The sequence below is a fragment of the Pygocentrus nattereri genome, chromosome 19 (assembly GCF_015220715.1).
Source record: "Pygocentrus nattereri isolate fPygNat1 chromosome 19, fPygNat1.pri, whole genome shotgun sequence".
NCBI lineage: Eukaryota > Metazoa > Chordata > Actinopteri > Characiformes > Serrasalmidae > Pygocentrus > Pygocentrus nattereri.
Window position 1 is genome coordinate 9,311,349 of NC_051229.1, and position 26,454 is coordinate 9,337,802.

Consider the following 26,454-nt stretch of genomic DNA (forward strand, 5'->3'; position numbering starts at 1 on the left):
TAGCTGCTTGCATGCACTCAGCGAAGGGAGTATTTACACGCAGCTCCAGGCATCTGGAAGGCAAACAACAGCATTAGAGAATGCAAATTGAATATGCAGACGGGAAAAATGGGGCCTCGGGCATCAGAGGGTGAAGCAAAACTATTACACAAGTCACTCTATGTGCTGCGTTCAGGAAGTGCTGAAGCTCAGGCTAAACACTGCTGCCTAAAGGCAGGGCTGGGTATTGTGATTTATACCTTTAATAATTCATAAGCATTGTCAACGCCCAAATGAGACAAAACTGTGCTCCTATGCAGTGGCAGTGTTTGTTCATGCACAATAGGTTGCTGTAGGCTACATTTTTTAATTGAATCTATGTCTATGCTTGTACAGTGAGAGTTCACTGCTTTTATTTTTTCATTTATAACAAATGTGTTTTTTTTTGTCAACTTCTAGACTACATGACCAAAAGTTTGCAGCTATCTCTTCTGAAATCAAGGCTGTTAATAAAGAGTTTGTCCTTCTTTCACAGCGGTAACAGCCTCTACTCATCTGAGAAGACTTTAACTGCATTCCATCAAAGAATTCAGTCACAAAGAGCATTAGTGATGTCACATCCTGATGTTGGAAAACTAAAGGCCGCTCTCGTATTAGAGGCATTGGATGGAGCACCATTACTCCAGAGAATGCAGTTCCACTGCTCACAAACCCAGGATTTGAACTGTCTGAGCATTTCTTTACAAGTATTGATAGGCAGGACTTCATATCTGTATCAATAGAGATAACTTTTGCTGACAATACGACACAGCAAGTAGTAGTTAATTAATTAAAATATTATCTAATATTCCTTTGCTAGGAAAACAAATATATCAGCTGGCAGGTTTGGTGAGTTCACTAAGACGTAAAGCCAAACTATGATCTGGTTTGCTGTACAAATGGGTAAAATATGTGTATTTGCATGATGGCCTGGAATAGGCGAGTGCAAACACCACCCACTGCACCTTTATTCTTCTCCATTCCCAATCGAGAAGAACTTGGCACAATGCATTAGATTGATTGGTTAGGTTACAAATTCAGACTGGGTGAGTTTTCAATTGATCAAGGTGGAGTAATCTAATAATCATCATGACGAAAACACAGTACATTCATTTGGTCAGAAAATTCTTTTTTATTTTTTCATTTTGAAGTCAATTCAGAGCTTGTCAACATTCTTATTAGTTCTTCTAATAATAAATAAAGAAGTTTAAAGGATTGGAAAGGATTCATCTTTTATCAAAGAGCCAATATCATGGAAATCTTACTTTTCTTGCTTTTTGGAAATAAAAGAGTTTGATGCTATATGTAAACATTGTTAGGGTTTTAAAATGTGTCATTCACTCCTCTGTCTATAGTCTATAAATGAAAACACAGCTGCATCAACAGCAGTTCAGCTCTACTCACTGACATAGAGGTTAAAGGAATGTTTCAGACTGGAGTGCTTTTTGAATGAGGCGCAATACAGAGCAGCCAATCAGGACAGACATCATTTAGATATATCAGTCTTAAAGGCAAAGTCACAAAAACAGCCTGTTTAATAACAAGTAGTCTTACTGTCAGAAACGGCCCAAAATGACTGGGAAAACTAACCTGGTTCCACTATTGATACAGATATAAAATTAACACCCCAAAAAAGTGATGGGTTCACCTTTTGAGTCTTGGTTCCTTCCAAGGGACTTTTACTTCTTTCCACAGCAGCTCTTGGGTTTAATTGAATTGAACTTTAAAATAGTTGAATTCCCTAATTGTGAAGAGGCTCACGATACTTTTGCACATATGTTGTATTTTTCCACTTCAGTTTCCCAGTTCTGTATTTACCTGAAGTGGTCAGTGATTCATTTTAGATCAAAGTGGCTGCAAAGATTTCACAGAATGGTTCACTTTCTCTATTGTCAAATCTGTTCAAAAGGTCAAAAATATATATTCTGGAATACTAAGTACCAACTGAGTAAACAAGTTTTCTTTTCTTTTTCTGTTAGTTCTATTCCTTTTTTTTTTTCAGATGTGCTATTTTTTATAATCTTTTGACGCCACGTATGGCATCATGTGCACGGGTCTCGTCAATGAAAAATGACACCAAAAAATCATGAAATTTAATAACGCACTAATGCACACGGCTCTCTTCTTCCCGCGCTCTTCTTTTGAAGTGTCTCTGGGTAGGCGCGTCACGTGGTTACCGCAGCAACGAGCTCCGCGTTCTGTAAACAGACTCACGAAGCGGGACGCGCGCAAACCGGGGACGCGCCTTCGGTAAGTTGTGTGATTGAGCGTCTTCTGCAGTCTCTCTTAGTTTATCCCTATAGAAACGCTAGTGCGGAGTAACCGAGTCCTAAACGATCACTTTAACGTGTTTCTAATGTATGAAGACTTTGAACTTCCTCAGTTAAGACACACAGTACGAGGAGGTGAAGATCCATAGCATTGTTTTAAAGGGGATCACCACCAATTTTTAAAAATGCCTGATTGATTCAGTCTAGAATTCGATGTAGATGGCTGGATATAGAACCTTTTTGAAAAGGATTCTATGTAGCACACAGCAGGGTTCTTCTATTATTACGATGTCAAGCTTGTAACAATAGAAGAACCCTTTTTGTGTGTTGTGTAAGAACCTTTATAGAATATACATCATCATATATCTACATTACATTCTCCATCAATCTGAAGAACCCTTTTCTGATGTAAAGAACCATTTAGTTCACTAGCGTATCTTTACTAAATAATCCTTGAAGAACCATCTTGTGTACCAAGTGTGTAGCTTTTACAGACATTATATGATTCGTCTGGTTCCTATCACCACCACTTTCTCTACTTGTCTCATTTCACATCAAACCACACTGACTTTTGTATCTTAATGACTTAATTAAGTCGATTTTTTGAAAAACCAGTAATGTATGTGGTGTTTTATGAGGACACTATGTTAGATGTTGGAGCAATTAGACATTATACCACTTATAGTTGGTATAGTGTAGTGGGTAACACCTTCTTCTATACTGTAGTCTGGGATTCAATCCCTGCCTGAGCAAACACTCTGCGCTATATCAATAAGAGTCCTTGGGCAAGACTCCTAACACTATTTTTTCCTTTCCTGTGTAAAATGTCCAAACCGATAGTTGCTCTGGATAAGAGCATCTGCCAAATGTTGTAACTGTAAGCACAGTGTGTTGGATATTATAGGACAAACATTATAGGTCCTAAATGACAAAACCAATCTCTTTTTTCTGCTTCCTTCTAAAATGACCGCTGTGATGTCATGAGTCTATTTGTAGTATTTCCCTTTGCTCATTTAGAGCTCGAAGATGTAAACATCAGCAGAAATTAGAATAATAACAGTGACCTGTAAATCCTGATGGCCCAGAATATCTGAAGCAACACCGCCCGTATTTACATTCCACTAATCTACATTTGGTAAATTACACATACTTTAGGAACATCACATGTTACAAATGTGTACTATTTGGGATTATTATGCATCATTACAGCATTACATAAAATACAGTGCAATACAATACAGACTTCACTGTAAGGGTGCAATGATTAATCGACTTAGTTAACTAAAATCGCTGACCAAGTTAATCAAGTTAATCAATTTTAATAATTGATTAGTGTCTGACCTCATTATGTGTGCTGGTCTCTTGGTAACTTTGAATGGTTTGACATTTGGGGGCAATCGTGGGCTGGAGGGGAACTGGCCCTGTGACCGGAAGGTCGCTGGTTCAATCCCCAGTGCCGTCAGTCCATGACTGAGGTGTCCTTGAGCAAGCATGACTGAGGTGTCCTTGACACCTAACCCCTAATTGCTCCCCGGGCACTGTGGATAGGGCTGCCTACAGCTCTGGGCAAGTGTGCTCACTGCCCCCTAGTGTGTGTGTCTATTAACTAGTGTGTATGTGGTGTTTCACTTCACGGATGGGTTAAATGCAGAGGTGGGATTAAAAAAATATCGCTTAATTACCGCTTATTGGAGAGTTAACATAAGTGCAAAGGCAGCCTCAGGGGAAAAAAAAGGTTGGAAGCATTTTACTTCTGATGTCCTTTAATACTTTAACTCTGGATTTAACAGCATTAAGTGCCTTTGTTTGCTTTTCCTCGGCTGATGGATTTGCACTGCCTACTTCTACTTCTACTACTGATTAAATGTACCCTGTAATTGAGTAGAGCTTTGTTTATTCTACAGTAGCGCTGTGTTGGTTAGGTGCTCCTGGCCTGGATGGAGGAGGTGAACCGGCTGTGTGTGCGCATCCTGGTGCATCAGGAGGATGTGAAAGAGAACCCAGTGAGTGCACGGAAGAGACAGGACAGCCTCCGGGAGTCAGCACAATCACCTGTCAGTGTCCTTCCACAAGTGTGCATGCTGAAATGTCTCTAGACCAGTGGTCCTCAAACCTGAGGGACCCCAGATGGCCCATGCTTTTTTAAGCATTAAGCAAAAGCTAAAAATAAGAGACATAATAATGAATATGTAGATTAACAGTATAGCTCTTCAGGCTGCACCATCATTGAATCTGTGTGTACAGGTTCCCATATGTTTACAAAATGAGCCCTATTTTAAGCTAATTAAGCAGTTGTACATAGTCAGTTAGCTAAGGTATGTAACTCTGTGACTGGACGAGCTGCTGAATTTTTAATAGGTTTTTGTTTTATTTTAATAAGCCTGTTAAATACTTCTGACAGAAACTTATATGGTTTAGAATATTCTAGTGACTAATGCCGGTACTGCATCAGAAGCCTCAGTGATGTTTGTAAGAGTAATATTAGCTCATTCTGACAAATCACTTACAGTGTGCATCCTCAGTAGTTCAGTTTGCCAGAACAGCTGCATGGAGAGTGATTGATCATTTACTGACCGCCTTGCTGCTTCAACACGTTTTCTTTTCAGGTGGTTGAAGGTAACGTCTTTTCGTGGATTATGACTGTGTGTATATGTCGTAAGTTAATACTTTATTAATTGATTGTTAATTAACTAATTTGTTAATACTTTAAGAAAATGCACCCAGACATAATTGTCCTTTTTCTTTCACTATCTGCTCACATGGATGCGACACTGTAAGCGAATTGCTGCCCTCTTCAGACATTCAAGTCATTAAGTCACTCTAGGTTGGACATCACTATGAAAATATAAACAAAAAATCAACAAAGGAAAAATTTGTCAAGTAATAATGTCAAATATTTGATTCATCCCAACTCCCAGCACACCTGAAACAAGCCATTTAAAGCTCTGAATAGCTGGTTCAGGTGTGTTTGGAGCTGAGTTAGAGCAGAAACATGCACTGAAGAATGACTGCAGAAGACTGAATATGTGTGTAGGTGTTTCTGTGTGTGTTCGTATACACATATGATTTTCCTCAACTCAGTGTGCTTTAGTGTGTTTGTTGGGTACCATGGCAACACTGAGTGAGGCGATATCCCAGCTCCCCCTTCTGCCAAGGCCTGGTCACCCCATGCAGGTAAGCGAACACATTCTTCTTCAGAATCCTTCCCAACTTACTTTCTACAGCCAGCCAAGATTCATTTATTCAGTACTTTAAACATGTACCACAGTACAGTTCTGATGGATTTGTACTTTGCTGAGTATTAAAAGAAAATACTTTTACTTCTATTAAAGTCTGTTTCACTTCAGTTATTTATGTTTAGTTATTCATTTTTTTTTTGAGTTTCGGGTTAGGAATTCTGTTGAGTGAAGACTGGAATAATTACCATAGATGACTACTAACTAATTAACGTCTGTTTTTTTGTGCATGTTTATTCTATATTTGTTGCCAAAAGTTGGAACAGAGGCATGTTACCCATTGTGGTACATCACTTTTCCTTTTAGCAATGTTCAGTAATCGTTTTGCAAACTCAGGACAATTGTTGTTGTTATGAAAGAGGAATTTTTTCCCCCATACTTGCTTGATATAACACTTAAGCTCCTCAACAGATGTGGGTCTTTGTTGTCATATAATGTTCTTCGTAATACTCCACGCACTCTTTTAATAAAAGACAGGTATGGACCATAAGCTTTCACTCTCTGATTACAAAGCCACTCTGGTGTAGTATGTGCAGATGTGGCTCGGCACTGTCTTGCTGAAACAAAAAGGTCCCTGAAAAAGACACTGGCATGACCACACCCCCATACTATGACAGACATTGGCTTTTGAACTTTACATTGGTAACAATTGGGATAGTCCTTATCCTCTTTGGCCTGGACAACATGATGTCCATCATTTCCAAAGACAATTTGAAAGATTCACACATTAGACCACAACTTACGTTTCTACTTTGCCTCAGTCCATCTCAGAAGAACCTTATCCCACTGAAGTTGGTGGTGTTTCTGGACATTGTCGATCTAGTGTTGGTTTTTGGCTTTGCCCTTAATGAAAAGAAATTTCTCTGAACTCTCTGAATCTTATCGCCGGTAGATATGAAATTCTTAAATTCCTCGTAATCATGAATTGAAAAATAGTTGTAGCATAACCTGTTACATATTCTACTGTTTACTTGAGGAAAGCTCAAAAACAAGTGTTTTTGATAATTCCACAAACTTCCTAGTCTTACTTTATCTCTGTCCTATGTGTTTGGAATGTGTTTATTATCATATGCTTACAAAAGTAAATAAAATTGATAAGCTAAAATATTAATATCTCTGCTGTTTTCAATCAAATAGCTGTGAAAGTCTGTGAGTCACTACTTGTGTCTTTATATGCATTTTACCTATTGTCCCATCTTTCATGGATGGATGGATGGATGTACAGTGGTGCTTGAAATTTTGTGAAGCCTTTAAAATTTTCAATATTTTTGCATAATTTTTACCTAAAACTTTATCAGATTTTCATTTCATTTCAAGTCCTAATAGTAGATAAAGAGAACCAAATATAAACAAATGAGACAAAAATATTAGACTTAATTATACTATTATACTTATTAGACTTAGACTTAGGTCATATATTTATTGAAGAATTGATCCAATATTATATGTGAGTGGCAAAAGTATGTGAACCTTAAGGTGTGACTCCCTTGTGCAGCAATAACTGCAACTAAATGCTGCAGATAACTGTTAATTACAACAAAAACAACAACAAAACAATTATTTGTATAGTGCTTTTTACAGCTAATGTCGTCTCAAAGCAGCTTTGCAGAAAAGCAGTTTATGGAAGGTCCTGTGCATTGGCTTGGTGGAATTTAGCCCATTCCTCCATGCAAAACAGCTTCAACTCTGTTTTGTTGGTGGGTTTCCTTCCATGAACTGCTTGCTTCAGGTCCTTCCACAGCATTTCTATAGGATTACGGTCAGGACTTTTACTTGGCCATTCTAGAACCTTCGCTTTATTCTCCTCTAACTGTCCTTTCGCAGAACAACTTGTGTGCTTGGGATTGTTGTTTTGCTGCATGACCCACATTCCCTCGACTTCTCTTTCACAAACACGTGTTGTGAAGATCAGAATGTGATAGATCCCTGTTCTTTAAATAACTCAGGTTGGTCACTCACACCTGATTGCCATCCCATTGATTGAAAACTCCAGATCGAGTCATTTTCCTCTATAAATAAATGGCCAATTCTAATATTTTTTGTCTTGTTTTATTTGGTTCTCTTTATCTACTATTAGGATTGTGTGAAAATCTGATGAAGTTCAAGTCAAATTCATCTAGAAATATAGAAAATTCTGAAGGGTTCACAAACTTTCGAGCACCACTTTAAATACATACATGTAGTAATAATGGTATATCCCATATGTATTATACATATTTTATAAATATTGTATATTGTGGCCGTCAGAATAAAACCAAAATAGTATTGGTCTATTCATCATGAGACATGATGTAAAAGACAGGTGCCATTTTTGACAGTATGAATTGTAAACCCAGATGTAGATTCAGCAGATTTGTCTACACCTGAACCTCATTCTTCTCACACATTCATCTGTCTATTGTTAACATATTTGCCGTTAGAACTATAATGCAAAGCTGCTCAATTTCCATCAGCACCCGCGACACCCACAGCTGAAAATTAGAAATGAATTTTTCTGTTGTCTCAGAATTATAACGCAGGAAATGTTGACCGTGCATGATCAACAGATTTAAATATTGAACCTCACATCATGATATCAAATATTAGGACGTTTTGGCTGCTCAGTACTTTTTGTCCTGAAGATCAGATTATTATGTCATATATCAACTGTACTATTCATTTTAAAGCCCATTTTAAGTAAGCTCTTGATCATTCCACGTGTGTGTGTGTGTGTGTGTGTGTGTGTGTGTGTGTGTGTGTGTGTGTGTGTGTGTGTGTGTGTATGGGTGAATGTGTTTCAGATCAGAAGCGCTGATGGAAAAATCCAGCCTGAGTCTACAGCTGATGATGGTGTGTATGAGCAGTTCATAGTGTAGTGCACTGATCAAATTGACAAGCAGGTCAGATTCATCAATCAGATTACTTTTAACCCTTTCAAACCTAACATAACATCAGTAATACATGCAGACACTTTGTCTTTCTCTCCCTTAACTTGTTTAAATCTGCTCAAAGACTAGTTGGGCCACATGCATGACAGTAAAATAGATCAGCATGTTTAATTAGGACCATTCTGTGCTCTACAGTGATTCCTATCACTGTATTAACTAAAGGAATATATAACAAACATCTTTTATTTTTGGTTTGGTTAGCTCATATTCTTTATACAACTTTATACAACACTTAAACATGACGCTTTTAAAGAAGAATGGGTGAAAATGAAACATTTGTTCTTGTGGTGAATGTGTTGTCTTCTAGCTATTTGTGAATTGCTCTGATTTAATGTAATAAAAATACTGAGGACACTTTATCACTGGTTTTATTGTTGTGCATAAACTTGTAGAAACTGAGTTTCCTTCTTTTTTGCTGTGTGTGTTGTCACTGCAGAAAAGACAGAGAAGCCCCGCAGTCTTCCCTGGTCCACCTCACACAAGAGTAGAGTGGCCACTGAAAAGGTCAGAGGTCTTTGTGCACAGGACAGTGACATTCTGTCATTTCTATGCTGTTGTAAATTGAGGTATTAGCAAAATTGTAACGTGCAGACAGAATCGCAGACGCTCGCGGGTAAGATGAGGTGGTTTAATAATCCACACAGTCAAAGGGAAAACACAGGTCACAGTGAAAGTCCAGTCCAGATATCCAAAACACGAGTTATAGGAGTTCACCACTGTTCACCACTGTTGCACAAGCGCAGCTCATTCCCATCTATCCCTTGTGGACTGAAAGTGCTGCTCTGCCTCTCTGCCACTAACTGAACAGAGCAGACACAGAGAGAGGTGCCTCTTGCTCATGGAGCAGTACTGGCGACTCTTCTAAGTAGCTAAGGTTTGTCCAAAAAGTAGCTGGATTTTTTACTAGCCGCTTTCTTGAAAAAAATGGGTCTGAAACATTGCTAAATTGGCAACATTTTTTTTTGTTTGTTTGTTTTTTTTGGGACTTACCAGATAAGAAACTCTGGTCAAAGCATAGGATGCAGGCTCTACACTGCCCTCTGGTGGAGGATAGCATTCAGACATCTCGTCGTTGTTCAGTATAAGAACCTATAATGTTAGAGGGAAGTTAATGTGTGTATCAAAACTCCTAATTTATTTTTCAGTTTTTAAACATTTCCTCATTATTCAAACATTTGAAAATTCTGGCTCTTCCCTAACTTGCATGCATGTTTTCAGCGTGCAGTGATTACAACAGCTTTTATTCAACTAGTATAAAAAAAATTCTACTCAAACTACTGTTTTAAAGTGTACTTTAAAATCAAATGTACAGAATTTCTTCCATACCTTGTATATGGTTGATCGGCCAGGACATGTTTGGTGTCTGAAGTTTTCTTTTTTAGTTTTGCACTGGAGCTATGAGGCTAATGTAGCTAACAAGTAATGGAAACTTATAACCCTTATAACTTATAGCATCATAGATACTGTCAAAATATCCTTATCTCCAACTGTGTTGGTATATTAAAGGGGAACTCCACAGATTTTTAAAAAATCCACATTAAATAAGTGAACTACACCATTCTAGGGAAACTTGCCGAGTCAGAATTTTTACAGTGGTCGTGATAGAAACCAGACGGCTGAAGAGTTTAAAGCTTCTGAACACTTCCTCACAGAAAGGTATTACATTAAATGTTTATGAACACACTGCTTGATGTGTGACACATTGTTTTCTGATCATTTTGTGGTAAAACTTTGGCTTAAAACATATTTGAATCCATTCATGGTGGAGGGGTATGTGCAGGGCATTGTAAGGCAAAATAGTCCCCAGATTTTCAGATTTATGACTATTCATTAACTTCATCAACATTATATATAAAAGCTCAGCAGGCACGGGTGGTTTTGGATAGGCTATATTTGTGTTATTGACATTGTGACTCCTGGCACCACCACTGTAAAGAAAGTTTGTAAGTTTCTCTACAATGAGCCATTTCATGTGAAACCACTCTGAATGACTGTGTACATCACAAGGACTGAATTATTTACAACGTAGAATTTTTTTTTTTAATTGGTGGAATTCCCCTTTAAATGATCTGAAATAGACTTGCTAATGTGGTATGAAATACATGTATATACAACAAAAGTACATTGTGTAGATTACATCACTTTATTGAGTGGATTCATTGCATGCACTGTGTATGTCTGGTTGTGTGTTTGTGTAGAGAGGAGAGAGGATGAAGATGGTGGAGCTTTACCAGTGTCCTGTATTCACTGACATTCCTGTTCCTCTGCCTCATGATACTGCATACGCCACCATCGTCACACATGTTGTACAAGCACAGCGCCACCTAGTGCACAAGGTGCCTGAAATCTCTGTCAGCAGTCACAGTTCTTTAAACGTACTGGCCTCTTTATGAGAAACACCTACCTTATTGGTTCACTTTACATGGATCATTCTTCGGAATCCTTTTGCTTTGAGTCTTCATATATTTCAGTTATCTTTCATTAAAATACATGATTAAACATTCTAATTTATCTCTACCAATCATTTCAGTGGTGACTGTTTCTGTTGGGACAATTGTAGCTAATTTGAATACAGGAGAGTGGCTAAAGTTAGGCTCCGCCTACAGACTAAAACTCTGTGATTTGGTACACTCTTAAAAAAGATGGTTCTTTAAGGATTCTTTAGTAAAGAAAATGGTTATATAGAACCATGAAGACTCAAAGAACTTTTTGCCTGATTAAAGGCTCATGAAAAGCTTCTTCAAACTGAAGGAGAATGTGCTGTAGATGGTTCTAGGAAAGGGCTCTGCTATTGTTATGATATGAGCTTGGATAAATAGCAGAACCCTTTTTGGATGCAAAGAACCCTTTAATCATGCAAAGGGTTCTTTGAGTGTTCATGGTTCTGTATAGAACCATTGCTTACTATCCTTGAACCTATCCTTTAAGTTTTTGTTTTTATTTAAAAATGAAACTATGGTTAATTAAATCTTCACTTTAAAATAAATCAAAACTATCTTAAACAGATAGAGGTAAACAAAAAATGTAAGTATTATTTTCACATAATTCAGGGTTTGGGTGAGACACAGCCACCTTCCAATACAAAGTACAATAAAAATTATATATACATATATATGAAAGATAAATAAGATATATATTTAAGGCCTGAATACGTAGTTGTTTTTTTAAATAGTTTAACTATGACACTAATCCAGTAGAACGGTCCACATATGTACAGTTACTGACTATAGCCTATCTGTTGTCATGCATAATTTGTGACCCCAGTGGTCCTCACTGTTTTTGCTAATTTGTCTTTGCACAGTATACAGTGTATGCCTATAATGCATACAGTTCAGTGTTAGCTCCCTCTCCATCATCGCTGTGGTTTTCAGCCCTGGACTCTACACAACTTTTACTCGCCTTTATTTGGTTAGAAACTTTTTTTCTAATTACTAGCAATCCATTTTTGCTTTTCTGAGCATAAATAATATCCTCTCTCTTACTAATATAACAACTGATTGGCTAGTAGTAGTAGAGGACAGAGAGAGGCTTTATGGTCTTTGCTTTCTTCCCTATGGAGTGGAAGAATACAGGACAATACCTAGGATGGTGAAAGGCTAGTGTATGGTCAGAATAAACTGTGTATCAACTGATGGGCTACAGTCACTAACTGTCCACCAACAATGTGGCGGTATAAGGTAGGGGTTTGTAATAAAGTGGCCAGTTGTATTCCAAAAGGAAAAAAAAAATAAATGAAAACATAATGAATGTAAACTCCAGGACTGGAATGTAGTAAGTACAGATACTTCCACACAGGTAGTTAACATCTTATGATGCTTTGCGGCTTGTATGAATATGCTGAGCAGGCTCAGATGACTTTGATTTTGGATCGAGATGGCAAAAGGAAAAGATCTAAGCAACTTTGAAAAAGGGTTCATTATTGGGTCACAGTTGGCTGGAGCTTCAGTGGCAAAAACTGTGCAATTACTTAGTGACCAAAGTGACATCTACATTTAGATCTAAGGAACAGACATCAGTAAATAGGGTTGGAAATTGTGGTCAAAAGCGTATTACTGACCATGATGCTTATGCATTAGTGAGGCATGAGGAAAAAAAAAAAAACAGAAGAGCAACAGTTCCTCAGGTGACAGATTGTCATAGCAGAAGATTATCATATTATACGCTCATGAGCCAAAATATTATGACTTGCCTAATATGCTGTTGATCCTCTGAGTGCTATCAAATCAGCTCTGACTGACTGACAAAGCATGAGCTCATTGTTTGGACTAGCTCATCCCACAGATTCTCAATCAGATTGAGGTCTGGGGATTGTGAAAGGTCAGGGCAGCACCTTGATCTCTACATCATGTTCCTCAAACCAATGAGTGCATTGTGGCAGGGCATTACCCTGCATTACTCTGACATCAGGGAATACTGGTATACCTGGTCCATAATGATGTTTAGGTAAGTGGCACATGTCAAATTGATTCCCCAGACTCAGGGCTTCCCAGCAGAGCATTGCCCAGAGCATCACAATCCTCCACTAGCTTGTCCCCCAGTGCATTCTGGTACCATCACTTCCCCAGGTAAACACTGCACACATTACTGTCCATGTAATGTAAAAGAAAAAGGCATTCTTCAGACCAGGCAACCTTCTTCCATTGCTGTCAGGTCCGGTTTTGACGCTTGCATTCCCCTTGTAGGCTCTATTGACACTGGACAGGGGTTAGCATGGGCACTGTAACTGATTTGCAGCTGTGCAACCCCATACACTACAGATCAATGCACTGTGTTATGACACATTCCACCCAGAACCAGTGTTAAAAAATTCTGTGACTTGTGTCACGTAAGCTCTTCTGTTGGGTCAGACCAAATGGGATAGACTTTGCTGCCCTCGTGCATCAATGAGCCTTGGGTGCCCATCACTCTGTCATCGGTGCAGATATTCACCACTGCTGCCCATTTTTCCCACATCCAACACGTCAACTATAAGAACCTTACCTTCGCTTACCATCTATTATATCCTAGACCTTGACATGTGCCATTGTTACAAGATAATCAACATTATTTGCTTTATCTCTGTGGTCGTGTTTTGGCTCATCAATGTATACATAAAGAACATATCGCTGCTGTTATGACAAAACCTTGTATCTCCAAAATGGTTACTTGAAAGAAGAAAAAAACATACTTTACTTTTAATGTGAGTGAATGGAACCAGATATTTTTCTCAAGTACAGTTTGGTCATTTGTGTTGGCTCATTCGTCAAGAAGTTTACACACAATATAAACGCATTTTCAAATTATGTGAAAAACTTAAAAATGACGAAAAAGGGAGATACAAGGTTTTTGTTCCAACAGCAGTGATATATGACATTTTGAATGTTATATGCTGTAGTTTTAGGTCTTGTTGTGCACATCATGTGTTATAAACTATGTGTTATAGCCCAGCTTGAAGGCCTCTTTCCAGACCATTCTCTCCTCATCCACCGTGGAGCACTTTGTCATCGATTCATTCTGGTGGTTCTTCCTTTATAACTTTCAGGTGAGTTTTTTTGGAATAGCAATCGAAAAAAAAGTTGGATTTTTTTTTTTAGGTCAAGGTTTTCATTTAAAAAATGGCAGAGGAACTTTATGCCTTCCAGATTCAAAATGATTGGAAGGGCATCAGCAATATGGTAATAAATCTTCCCCACCTCTGCACGGCTGCTTGTCAGGTGCAGAGGAGCTGGCCTTGGGGGAGCCACCAGGGGACAGTTTTCTTACACTTTAGTTGCTGCACAGTCACTTGCGGCAACTGTTTAGACCTAAATTATCATTCTGACTGACAGTCAATCTCTATTTCCCTCCCTCTCTGGCTTACCGTTCTCTCTCTGACGCTGTCTTGCTTGCTTCTCTCTTATTGTTTTTCAGCCCGACAGGAAAACTCAGGATCGTCTGTTTTGCCGGATTGCTGAGAATTACATCAGTATTCTGACCCAAAACCTCTCCACTCGCAGTGGCACCACATTCCTCCGGGTAGCCTAAACTACTCTCTCCCTCTTTATAGTCTACAGTATCTCAGGATATGAGCAAGATTTCAGAAGTGTAAATGCAGGTGCAAAGGCCAGATCAGGACAGTGTAACCTACTTCAGTCCAGTTCTAATCACTTGAGACCAAACATCTTGACACATGCGCTGCCGTTCAAAAGTTTAGAATCACTTGCCTCTTAAAGAGGCCACATTATTGCTGTTCAGAGAAAGACTTGTATTTCCAAAAAGGTAACTTTAAAGAGGAAGAACTTTCTTTACTTTTAAGTTAATGTAACAAGATTTTACCCCAGGCAATTTTGGAGCATTTTGGATGGTGCAGTCACTGTGAAATACTCCCACAGTGTAAAGGGCAAAAATAGAAATCAACAAAAAATGGAGACACTTTTTTTGGACAATGACAATAAATATTTTCCTTTCAAATAAGAGTTTGATGTAGTATGTAAGTATTCTTAAAGTATCAAAATGTACCATATGGAAACTACAATAACAGCCCATTTTTTTGTCTTTTTGTTGTCACAAAAAAGCACATTTAATAATAATAATAATAATAATAATAATAATACATTATACTTACAAATTACAAATTTTCAAAACACAAACATCACAAGCAGAAACAAGACTTGGTGTAAAGAGCTAATTTAAGACTGTGGATGGTTTTAAGCTTAGATTTATATGTGGGGACTGTTGAACATGTGGGGGAAGAGACTTTCAGAGTCGGGGAGCCAACCAAGACAAAGCACGATGGTCATACCCACATAGGTTGGATCCAAATCCAGCAGAGGAGGACCTGAGAGTGTGGATTGGTTTGTAGGGAATAAGGAGATCAGTGAAGTAGGAAGGAGCAGGTCATGTAGAGCTTTGTAAGTGATGCATATTTTACAGGGAGCCAGTAGAGATTCTGGATGTACATGTATCCATATATTCAGCCCACAGCAGTTTAGCCCCACCTGTTCACATTGACGTTAGAAGGTCTTTCAGTTTGGACTGCCTTTTGAATGAGGCACAGTACAAAGCAGGCAGTCAGAACAGAGGTACAGTGGACCAAAGTGTTTCTTAGCTTTGACCGTCTGTAGGTGTTTCATAGAATATGGGAATTAGTTTCCTGCTGAAATGTGTGCGAGAGGGGACATTGTAATATGGAAGGCCTTTGGGCTCAAAACATGTATAAACATGCATGTTAACACGTTAATACATTTTTGTGTATTAACGTTTACATGTCTCCAGACGTACATGCATATTCATAATAGGAATTGCTGTACACATTATAACCAACAGCGAAACTGAAAGCCTATGTGTACGCAGCCCCTTCATCTCATTTGGATTATTCATGATACAGTGAGCTGATCACTGAGCTGACCTCATCAGACAGGGGAAACTGACACAAGAGTAACATCCCTTTAAGGAGAAGTCAATAAACATAAACTTTTAGAGGGAGTGAACCTGGAGGAATGAGAGGAAACGTGCTTTGAAAAATTTCTTTTGAACTGCATTCATACTTTTAGGGATTGCAGAAGACCTGTTAACACTTTAAACAGCTCAACAATACAGTGTACCTATGCTTATAAAAATTCTACCAAAATACATTCATTCACCGATCAGGCATAACATTATGTCCTTGTTTCTACGCTCATTGTCCATTTGATCAGCTCCACTTACTGTGTAGCTGCACTTTGTAGTTCTACAGTTTGAGACTGTAGTCCATCTGTTTCTCTGATACTTTGTTACCCCCTTTTACCCTGTTCTTCAGTGGTCAGGACCCCCATGGACCCTCACACAGCAGGTACTATTTGGGTGGTGGATCATTCTCAGCACTGCAGTAACACTGATGTGGTGGTGGTGGTGTGTTGGTGTGGGTTGTGCTGGTACAAGTGGATCAGACACAGCAGTGCTGCTGGAGTTTTTAAACGCTGTGTCCACTCACTATTCACTCTATTAGACACGCTTACCTTGTAGATGTAAAGTCAGAGACGATAGCTTATCTGCTGCTGCAGAGTTGATGTGGTCATCCACTAGTGCTTCATCAGTGGTCACTGGTCACAGGACGCTGGTCACAGGACTCTGTTGGCTGGATGTTTTTGATTGGCCCAAAGGCCTGCCATATCACAAAGGCCACTGCACACCGGATGCGTCGTGTCATATAGAGCAGCGTTAGACAGCAGAGCTTTGTTATAGAATGCCCGGCACGGAGAGCTGAAAATAGCCAGGTGCAAGTTCATTTTTACACTATACTCATAAAATGAATGAAATAAAGTGTTTCTGATTGCCACCACACATGCTTGAGACCATCTGAACCAAACAAATTAATCTTGGTCTCATCAGACTATAGGACATGGTTCCAGTAATCCATGTCCCTTGTTGACATGTCTTCAGCAAACTGTTTGCGGGATTTCTTGTGTACAGACTTCAGAAGAGGCTTCCTTCTGGGGTGACAGCCATGCAGACCAATTTGATGTAGTGTGCAGCATATGGTCTGAGCACTGACACGCTGATCCCCCACCTCTTCAATCTCTGCAGCAATGCTGACAGCACTCCTGCGCCTATCTTTCAAAGACAGCATTCGGATGTGACACTGAGCACGTGCACTCAGCTTCTTTGGACGACCACCACGAGGTCTGTTCTGAGTGGACCCTGCTCTTTTAAAACGCTGGATTATCTTGGCCACTGTGCTGCAGCTCAGTTTCAGGGTGTTGGCAATCTTCTTGTAGCCTTGGCCATCTTCATGTAGCGCAACAATTCGTCTTTTAAGATCCTCAGAGAGTTCTTTACCATTAGGTGCCATGTTGGAACATTCAGTGACCAGTATGAGAGCGTGCGAGAGCTGTACTATAAATTTGCACTATGCACACCTGAGACCTAGTAACACTAACAAGTCACATGACATTTTGGAGGGAAAATGACAAGCAGTGCTCAATTTGGACATTTAGGGGTGTAGTCTCTTAGGGGTGTACTCACTTTTGTTGCCGGTGGTTTAGACATTAATGGCTGTATATTGAGTTATTTTGAGGGAAGAATAAGTTTACTGTTATATAAGCCGCACACAGACGACTTTTCATTGTGTCAAAGTGTCATTTTGTCAGTGTTGTCCCATGAAAAGATAAACTTAAATATCTGCAGAAATGTGAGGGGTGTTCTCACTTTTGTGATACACTGTAACTCAAAAAACTGGCTGCTGGAGTTGTGATTATCATTGCACATCGGCTCAAATGCCGGGTGCACGCCTTTACTAAAAATGATTTCAAATTGTTAGACGTTGCGTGACAACCCTGGTCAAATTACATGTTCTGTTGATTTTCTAAGTGAAAATAGGTTAACACATCCTCTACCGTCCTCACAGTTACTGTTTATTTGCTGTATTTTAAATGGAAAAAAGTATACATTTATCTTTTTCCAATATGTTCAACTCAGCAAATAAATAGGAATTGTTTAATGAAATTTTAATTTAGAAAAACAATAAAACAAAGGAAATTTTGCTTAGGGTTTTCAAATGTTCTTAAATAGCTAAAAAGAAGTCCTTTAAAGTGAATAAAATTACAAATTAGTTTTGGTACATAGACCCACATGCCATAATGCCAAATTGTTTTACTCATTTTTGTTATTTTACAATAAATATCAGTATGGATTCAATCATTTTAGACAGCATTAGGTGATTTTAATGGTTTGTTCAATATTTTCATTTATCTGGGAAGAACTAGTTTTACACACACACACACACACACACACACACACACACACACACACACACACACACACATATATATATATATATATATATATATATATATATAGTAGTTGTTTTGCATCATATATAACACACTGTAATGATCTAGTTACAGTAAACTACAGCAAATGTCAAGCTGAAGATTTTATCACTAATGTGGAATATGAGATATTCTAGATACTAATTTTATGAAATGTTAAATGGAATAAATAGAATTGAAGTGTATTCCCTGTAGAGGACAGCGCAGAGTTTGAGGATTGTTTGGTAGATGTTGATGTTGATGGTGATGCTGGCAGTGAGGGAAAGTGTTCTTTGCTGTTTTTTTCAGTACTTCTCCAGCACACTGAGTCAGACACTCTACTGCTGCTTCTGCTGCTCCTTCCCTCAGTCCTGCAGCTTCCGCAACCAGGCCTTCCTCACTGCTCTGTGCTCCACCGCCTACCAGTGGACAGGAGGTGCAACTGCGCTTTTTCACTCTTTTGACATTTGTATGTTTTTATACACCAAAAAAGTCACAGTTTCTTTTTACATGACCATTTTACAACCATACATTTTGTCTTAGAATTAAACAGCCTGTTTTTTGGAGGTTTTTTTTGTTTTTTTTACCATGCCTTTAATATTGACATATGTAAATGACCTCTGTTGTGATTGGCTGCCCTGTATTGTGCTTCTACTTCTGTACTGCCTACTGCTGTAGGCTGAATAGACTAATATTTTTTATACATAATCATAATGCAAGTATGAAAAGTTTATACAATTTTTGGAGGGGATGACTATTGTGCCTTACTTCACAAATGGATTTTAAAATACATTTTAGACCAAATTCTTATCTCAAATCTGCCATAAAACAATATCTCAGGCATCAGGCAATGCATCTGAAACCATTTCATGTAATCTCTATACGTGAGGGAGCTTTTAGAGCCATTAAACTTCAGCCGTCTGGTTCCTAGCACCACCACTGTCAACAGTTCTGACTTGCTGCATTTCTCTAGAACAGAGCACTTCACATCAAACCAGTCTGAATTACTTTGTTTGTATCTTAATGACTGAATTGCATTGAAAAGTAAAAAAAAATGCTGTGAAAAATAAAAGGTACCATTCGCTCAAGCTGCAAAAACAGCCTGTTAGCCTATTTTAAATTCACTGTTCTTATGATGACATGAAAACCAGCTCATTTGTAAATATCCACCTATTCAGCATGCCTCAGTTTAGCCTTGCCCACTTACACTGAAGTTAAAACGACTGTTTTAGCCCTGAATGCTTTTTGATTGAAGCACAATACAGGACAGCCAATCAGAATAGAGATCACAGAACTCAGAAAACAGTCTTAGAGCCAGAGTAACAAAAGCAGCCTGTTTAATTCTAAGGTGTACAGAGATGTTGGAAAATGGTCATGGAAAATAAACTGATGACTGTTTTTGATGCATAAAACCCCACAAAAGCCATACAAAGACCTCAAGGAAAACAATAATATACAAGATAAATGCAGGATATATGTCCTAAATTCTGTATTCCATTAATATTTCATTAATATGTGTTCAATTAAGTGTTTTCAGGTTTAATTTCAGCAAAGTTTTTAAACATTTTTAAGAATGTCACAGTGACAAAGAAGAGAAAACCGTAGCCACAGATTACTGCTTTTGAGTTATTGACCGCTGCTGCCCTTTTCGAGTCTAAAATAGTGTTCAAGCAATAAACCAGCTTAGATCTGTCAGCCATGGCGCAGGGAAATCGGTACAATGGATCGTCCTTGTGTGAACTATTGAAGTATTGGTCACAAGTATGTGGATCAAAGACGCTATTATGGAAATGAGTCTCTTTCTCGCTGTGTTTCTGTAGGGATCTGTCCTGCTCCTGAAGTCTATAAGACGTGGGACTTTGAAGCTCTGGAGCCAGACGAGGCCACTGGCGTCTCCGAGAGTGAGAAAAGGCAGAAGGAGAGTGGTAGGTCATTACCCAAGAAGACTCTAATCCCTATAATGGGAATAAAATATCCCCTCCTTCTGCTCTTTAATCCTTAATCTTTATTGAGCTTTCAAATCTTCTTGCTACATTCATCGGATTTGCTTATTGTTGCTTTAGCACTAAGATGTAATGTATGCTGGAGCGATTCGGGCTGCATTCAGCTTTGAGATGGATCGTAGGGGTGCTGGAGTTTAAATTAGCCCCTCTAGAGAATGAGAGCTTAAATCCGCTTAAAGGTTTTTTCCCCCTTTTTCCCTTTTTTTTGGTGGTAAACATAGCTTTGACTTTGCCTAAGTGTGTATTTATGTGAATATGTGCTTGTGTGTATATGTCTGTTCTTTTGTCTGTGTGTGCATGTGTGTGTGTGTGTGTCTGTGTGCTTGAACAGGCTCCACACTGACTCTGTCTGAGAGTATGTTCTCCAGCACCTCTTTATTTAACCCCCCCATCCACAATCAACATGGCAGTCTCACAGGCCCGAAGAAATCGGTCAGTTTTTCACTTTCAGTTTCTCAAAAAAACTGCTGGGATATTTTTCCACATCTCCAAAGTTCAGTCTTAGAAGTTGGTTGCATTTTCTGCTTCTCACCATTCACCGTTCTGCAGTGGTCACATAACATTTTTCTGCAAACACCAGAAGCTTCTTTGTTTACTTCCTTTTCTCAGCAGCCACACATCCTTTCAGACCCATAGCGCCGAGTCGTCTTCTCACATTGGAAGGATGAACAGGGTGTTTTCAGATCTGAAGCAGCTTGATTTTCTCCTCTCTCTCCAAAATGAAAGCTTTAAGTGCTGTTTATCTGATGGGGACATTAGGTTGTTATAAATCCCATTTTTTCTGTACATTTTAATCATTTTGTGAACTCCAGTTTTGAAAACTCCTTCACTTATTTTCCTTAAAAAGTGGATTATCTTAGGCTTTTTTGTCTGGAAATGGAAAAGCGTTATTAATGTTACTGGTGTGATATTTTCATTGTCGTAACAAAGCCTTGTATCGCTCTTACAAGAAAAAGAAAAAATAGATAACAATTGAGTGATATTGCAAGCCAGTTTAATACAGACCCTTTAAAATTCATTGCACAAGCAGCGTTTGTTTGTCCGATCACCACCACTATAAATGCAGTTGTAGTTAAAGCTTTTCCTTTGTGTTGTAGTTTTCCAGTGATTCCTCATTTAAAGTAAAGCCCGTTGTGTGACGTTAGCTCACATTCTTCTAGCTGTAACCAAACAAAACATTGGATTTCCCACAGGTCATTGCAGTGTGACTTCACATTCCAAAGCCATGACAATATCAAATGTTTCTTACTTCATTTTTAAAATATAAATTCCAGCTTTTTAAAATACAAATTCCATTTCACAACGGTTCAAATGAACTTGAACTAAAATGGAGTTAAACAATATACAATACAAAATGTACATTTTAGTTGTTTTTTGTTTTTTTGTTTTTTTATTATAAAGTTACCATTTCAGAGATATGAGGTTTTGTTCTGATCGTGTGTAAGAAGTATGATATGAGGCATGAAATATAGCTAAAGCACCACTGATATTAAAGAGTTACTGTGTGCACGCAATACTAAAAGGTTTGCGTGGGTTTCAGAGGCGTGGTAGTGATGCGAATGAGGCCAGTATCATCTGCTCCAGGAACAACATGGCCATTACAAGCCACAAAAGCATTAGTGAGGGTGAGTGAGGCTGCTAAGCCAAAGCTCTTTCAACACATCCTCATTCTCTCTCTCTCTCTCACTCTCTCTCTCTCTCTCTCTCACTCTCTCTCTCTCTCTCTCTCTCTCTCTCTCTCTCTCTCTCTCACACTCTCTCTCTCTCTCTCTCTCTCTCTCTCACTCTCTCTCTCTCTCTCTCTCTCTCTCACTCTCTCACACACACACACACACAGCTGCAATCCTGGAATTCAGTTTGTTTATTGTTAATCATAACACGTCTAAGAATGACAGCAATTCTCTTTAACTGTGTTTTGCATGCGTATTGTATCTTTGTGTGGGTCACAGATGACGTCATAGGCACTGACCTAAAAGCTCTTACTGACCACGTCAACTACACATCACTAAGAGAGGTCAGTTGCACTCATTACCTTTAAAGAAATCAGTCGAAGGTCTAATACCAGTAATATCTGTTTAAGTCTTTCGCTTTAATGCGTGAATGTAATTAAGCATCAGTGTTAAACAGTAACACATTACAGTGATGTGACTACATTTTTCTGTAACGAACTAGTGTAATGCTTTACAGTGTTGGTTGAGTTTTGAATTGGGTTACTTGCAATATTTATATGCCTTTAAGAGAACAAAATATACTACTATGAATTCATAAATCTTCTTTCGTATTGTACATATCTGTCCTGTATGACTGTCCTGTGAACAGCGCAGCGTAAAGAGCTGTAAAGTTGGCAGAAGTCATTTGGAAATTGTAAATTAAATTTGACAGAATTTCTCCACTTGTTTTGACTGTAGGGAGTACAAAGTAATAAATATCAAACTACACCAAGATTTTCTCGACTGTGATATGTGCTGTGTCTATAGGTTAATATCTGTCTCTCTTTCTGTCCTTCTCTCCATCAACCCCCAAGTCCCATGCAGTGTATAAGTGTGTGGAGCTGAGGCAGTGTGTGTTTAATGTGTGGGGGAATTCTCCTCTGGTTCAGCACTACATGACCACACTCAACCTGAAGCAGACCGTAGGCCATGACCTTCTAGTGAGGAGATCTCAGATCCAGAAACTGCCTCCATATCCTTACATGCTCAACCCTATACACTCAGAAATCTCCTCATTCTTACACACACACTCACCTCCATAGGGGAGAATGATGTTGGTTGGCTCAGGGGTTGATTAGCAGTGTTAACTTTTGGACCTGTAGGTGAAGATCTCACAAAAATGGAGTAAGCTAACATCCTCTACAGGGAACAAGCTTCAATAGGGCATTTTTCTGCAAATGTTAGTGGCACAATTGCTATTTGCTGAGCTTAACAAATTGGGAAAACAATAAAACATAAAATCTAAAATGGAAATACAAGTCACAACTACAAAACCAAAATACACCCCCTGTAATCAACCAAGTTGTTTTACACCAGATGCTCTTTTGATGGACTATACTCACTTTTCGTACCAGCTATTCTGGTGACAAAACAAAAGTCTGCTGAGTTTGAGAAATACTACATCAGAGTTCAGACAACGAGACGACTCTGGTTACTCAAAGGTGATGGGGGTTGGTGTAGTGTAGTGGTTAACACCTCTGACTTCTACACTGTAGACTGGAGTTCAATCCCCGCCTGGGCAAACACCCTACACTATACGAATACGAGTCCTTGGGCAAGACTCCTAACAACACCTTCGCCTACCTGTGTAAAATGATCAAATTGTAAGTCGCTCTGGATAAGAGCGTCAGCCAAATGCCGTAAATCTGAAATCTGATGCAGGAGGGTATGCTAACCTGGTAGCTAGCGTTAGCATATGTGTTTAGCGATTCTCTCCGAGCAGTAAGTAGTCTGTAGCATTTTTATGTTACCTTTTGGTATCGGCTCGGCTCGCTTGGAAGCATGATGGATATAGTACCAAAAAAAAAAAACAGATTTGCTCAATGGAAAACCAAACAAAATGAGTCGAGTCGAGTTACCATGCTGTTAGCATGAAGTGGAAAAGCGGCTTTGAATACTGTGGTTAAACTGACCTCTTTTCATCAGAACACTGACAAAATAGCCAAAAATGGAGGGAGAGAAACCAATCCATGAGGTGGAGAAACATGAGCTGTATGATCTAATTCTTATAAGGACATTGCTTGCATGCTAGCATGGTCTTAAACCATGGTAGCTGATGATATTGCTTTTTAAAAAAGTATGAATGTGTAAAGTGTGTATCTCAAACCATTACCCTATAAGCTCTTGACGTTCCGGTTTAGTTATCCTGAAGTTTTTGCGTTGCGATACTTCATTTAGTAGCATTAATAAACAGCAGAGTTAGATCGAAGCTGTTTTTCCTCTTAACGTGTATATAAACATTTTTGTCAATTAGTTTGTATGTCATACATTTTACAAAAATTAATAATAAACATCAAAAATTGGTGTACCAGCACACCAAAGCCAATATTTCATGGTATAGTAGTCCCTGTTATGTATTATTGCGGCAATAAGCACATAGACTGTAAATTCTATGGGTTCATCTTAGATTCTTCTACACCAGACACCCTAAAAGCAGTGAATGGATCTCTGAATTACTGTTGCAGTATATGTCATCTACCTTGACTGGCCTGTCGCTCACTGCAGACTCGCTGACGTACCGTGACGTTTTAAAGCAGACTCTGCAGCGTTCCTCCAGCCGGAGGAGGGCGCTGGGCTCTCTGTGGACACAGCATGCACAGGAACTAGCCAGCCTGCAGCAGAAACACCTGGAAGAACAAATTCAGCTTCTCAGGTTAGAGGCATTGGGTGCATCTTATTTATTTAATTGTGCTCCTTCTTATTACTTTTCCTTGTGTTTTAGCTCCTTCCGCTGAGGATGTGAGGAAAAGATGCAAAGTTTAGTCTTGAGGATGAAGCAATTTGATGCCATACTGTAATTTACTAGCTGACATTTTCAGCAATCATCACTACCAAACATTTGTTACATTTTAATTCTATTCAACGTGCACAAACATATGGTCTGCTGATTTCACAGCCATCACTGGGCTTAAGGGCTCTTCCAACACACAAGGTGCTACAATCTTATAGCAAAATCAGCGCAAATATTGCAGTGCTAGATGTTATTCCCTGCAATAGATTTGTATTCACATTCTAGTGTTGGAGCACCAACAATACAAGGAGTGTTAAATGCCCCAAAGTCCCTGCACAAAATGAAAATTTGGCTGAAATGACTCACTGGGCCAAAAACCGAAAAAGCTGAGAACAAAAACAGTTTGTTTAAAAAAAAAAACAAACAAAAAAAAAAACAATTTAGATAAGATAAACTTACAAAAATAAACGAACAAGTTCGACAACAGTGAACTTTTGTTTATCCAAGGCAACGAATTCCATTACTTTTTAGGTTTTGATTTGTACGGTCATGTTTTTTTGGCTTTTAAAAAACATATGGATTTAGATGGTGTCAGCATTTGCAATGGAGATGTTCTTGCGTGCTGCACCTCCTCATAATGAACATTGATTAATCACTTGTCTGTTGTTCCTCATAGAAGCTGTTAAATAGTTCCACTTAGCTGACAGTTTCACTGTTGATCTGATGCTGCTCAGATAGTTTGAATGCGTCTGTAAAGGCCGTCACAGGAGAGCAAACAAGGTTGAAGTTAGCTGTGTATTTACTAGCTTCTTATTCGATTTTCCATTCCACCTTAAGTGGTTCTGCAGATACATTCTGGTGGCCACAGATGACAGTGTGAATTCGGTAGTGGTACTACTGTGCCACTGTAACTGTAAATTTTGGTGGAGGAGGAATAATAGTCAGGGCCTTTTAGTTTCAGTGAAGGGAAATCATACCGTTACAGCATACAGTGGCATTCTAAAGAATTCTGTGCTTCCAAATTTGTGGCAGATTTTTGGGGAAGATCCTTTTATGTTTCTTTATGATAATGAAGGAAGTTCCTCACAGCAGTCCAACATCTGGAGGGAAGCCTTCCGAGCAGCCTAGACAGTGTTCAAGCAGCAAAGGGAGCATGAATGTCATATTAATGCTAATGGTTGTGCATGACTGGAAATATTTGTCCAGGAGACGATACCAACCTAGTCACAGTGTGGTCAGACTTATCTATAAGGACTTTGGCCATGCATGCCATTCAAACGGTTGAAGCAGTTAGTGAACTCGACAGAAGATGTAAAAAGAACCATTCAGATACACAATGTATTTTGACCTGGCTTGTAGTTTGCAAGGCATCTGCATTCATATTTCATTTCTGCTCTTTTTTTGTGCAGAAGACACAAGAAAATCATGTCTCAGAAAAATGTGGTGCACAAACTCTGCCAGCTGCTAGTGCCGCCAGCCAAGGTCAGCTTTCTTTTAGTTTATATTTGTGGTTATTCATTCATGTCAGTAATGGCAAAGCTTTATTATACACTTCCATTCAAATAACATATCAAGTGTTTGACATTTTTGGGTATAAGAACGGTATTTTTTGTTTCACTGTCAACTTTGTATGCGTGTGTGGCAGGGTGAAGAGGACAACAAAACTCGCTCTGAACAGCTGCTTGCATTTGAGATGACGTTGGAATAAATACTGCTTGGACTCACACGCGTACACACATTCACACCACAACACGCAGTTTACATACAGTGTCTACCTTTTGTAACACAATCAGAGCATTAAAACCAGAATGAAC

At 38.8% G+C, this 26,454-nt stretch overlaps 1 protein-coding gene across 4 annotated transcripts; it reads left to right on the forward strand.

Moving 5' to 3' along the window:
• The first annotated feature begins 2,227 nt into the window (after positions 1-2,227).
• LOC108430155 (protein FAM227A-like) lies at positions 2,228-26,454 on the forward strand. Of its 4 annotated transcripts, none has more exons than XM_037530898.1 (17): positions 2,228-2,268; positions 4,193-4,346; positions 5,380-5,462; positions 8,305-8,353; positions 8,888-8,955; positions 10,650-10,787; positions 13,874-13,972; positions 14,341-14,445; positions 18,507-18,633; positions 20,018-20,122; positions 20,532-20,632; positions 21,741-21,825; positions 22,150-22,214; positions 22,725-22,882; positions 24,410-24,562; positions 26,050-26,122; positions 26,286-26,454. In XM_037530898.1, the coding sequence occupies exons 2-17, from the start codon at positions 4,226-4,228 to the stop codon at positions 26,346-26,348; spliced, it is 1,593 nt and encodes a 530-aa protein (XP_037386795.1). In that variant the 5' UTR covers positions 2,228-2,268; positions 4,193-4,225; the 3' UTR covers positions 26,349-26,454. The 4 variants fall into 4 exon arrangements, with proteins under 4 accessions (XP_037386795.1, XP_037386798.1, XP_037386796.1 ...); XM_037530899.1 differs by having other exon boundaries at positions 2,230-2,268; positions 4,211-4,346; XM_037530900.1 differs by having other exon boundaries at positions 2,246-2,268; positions 4,196-4,346.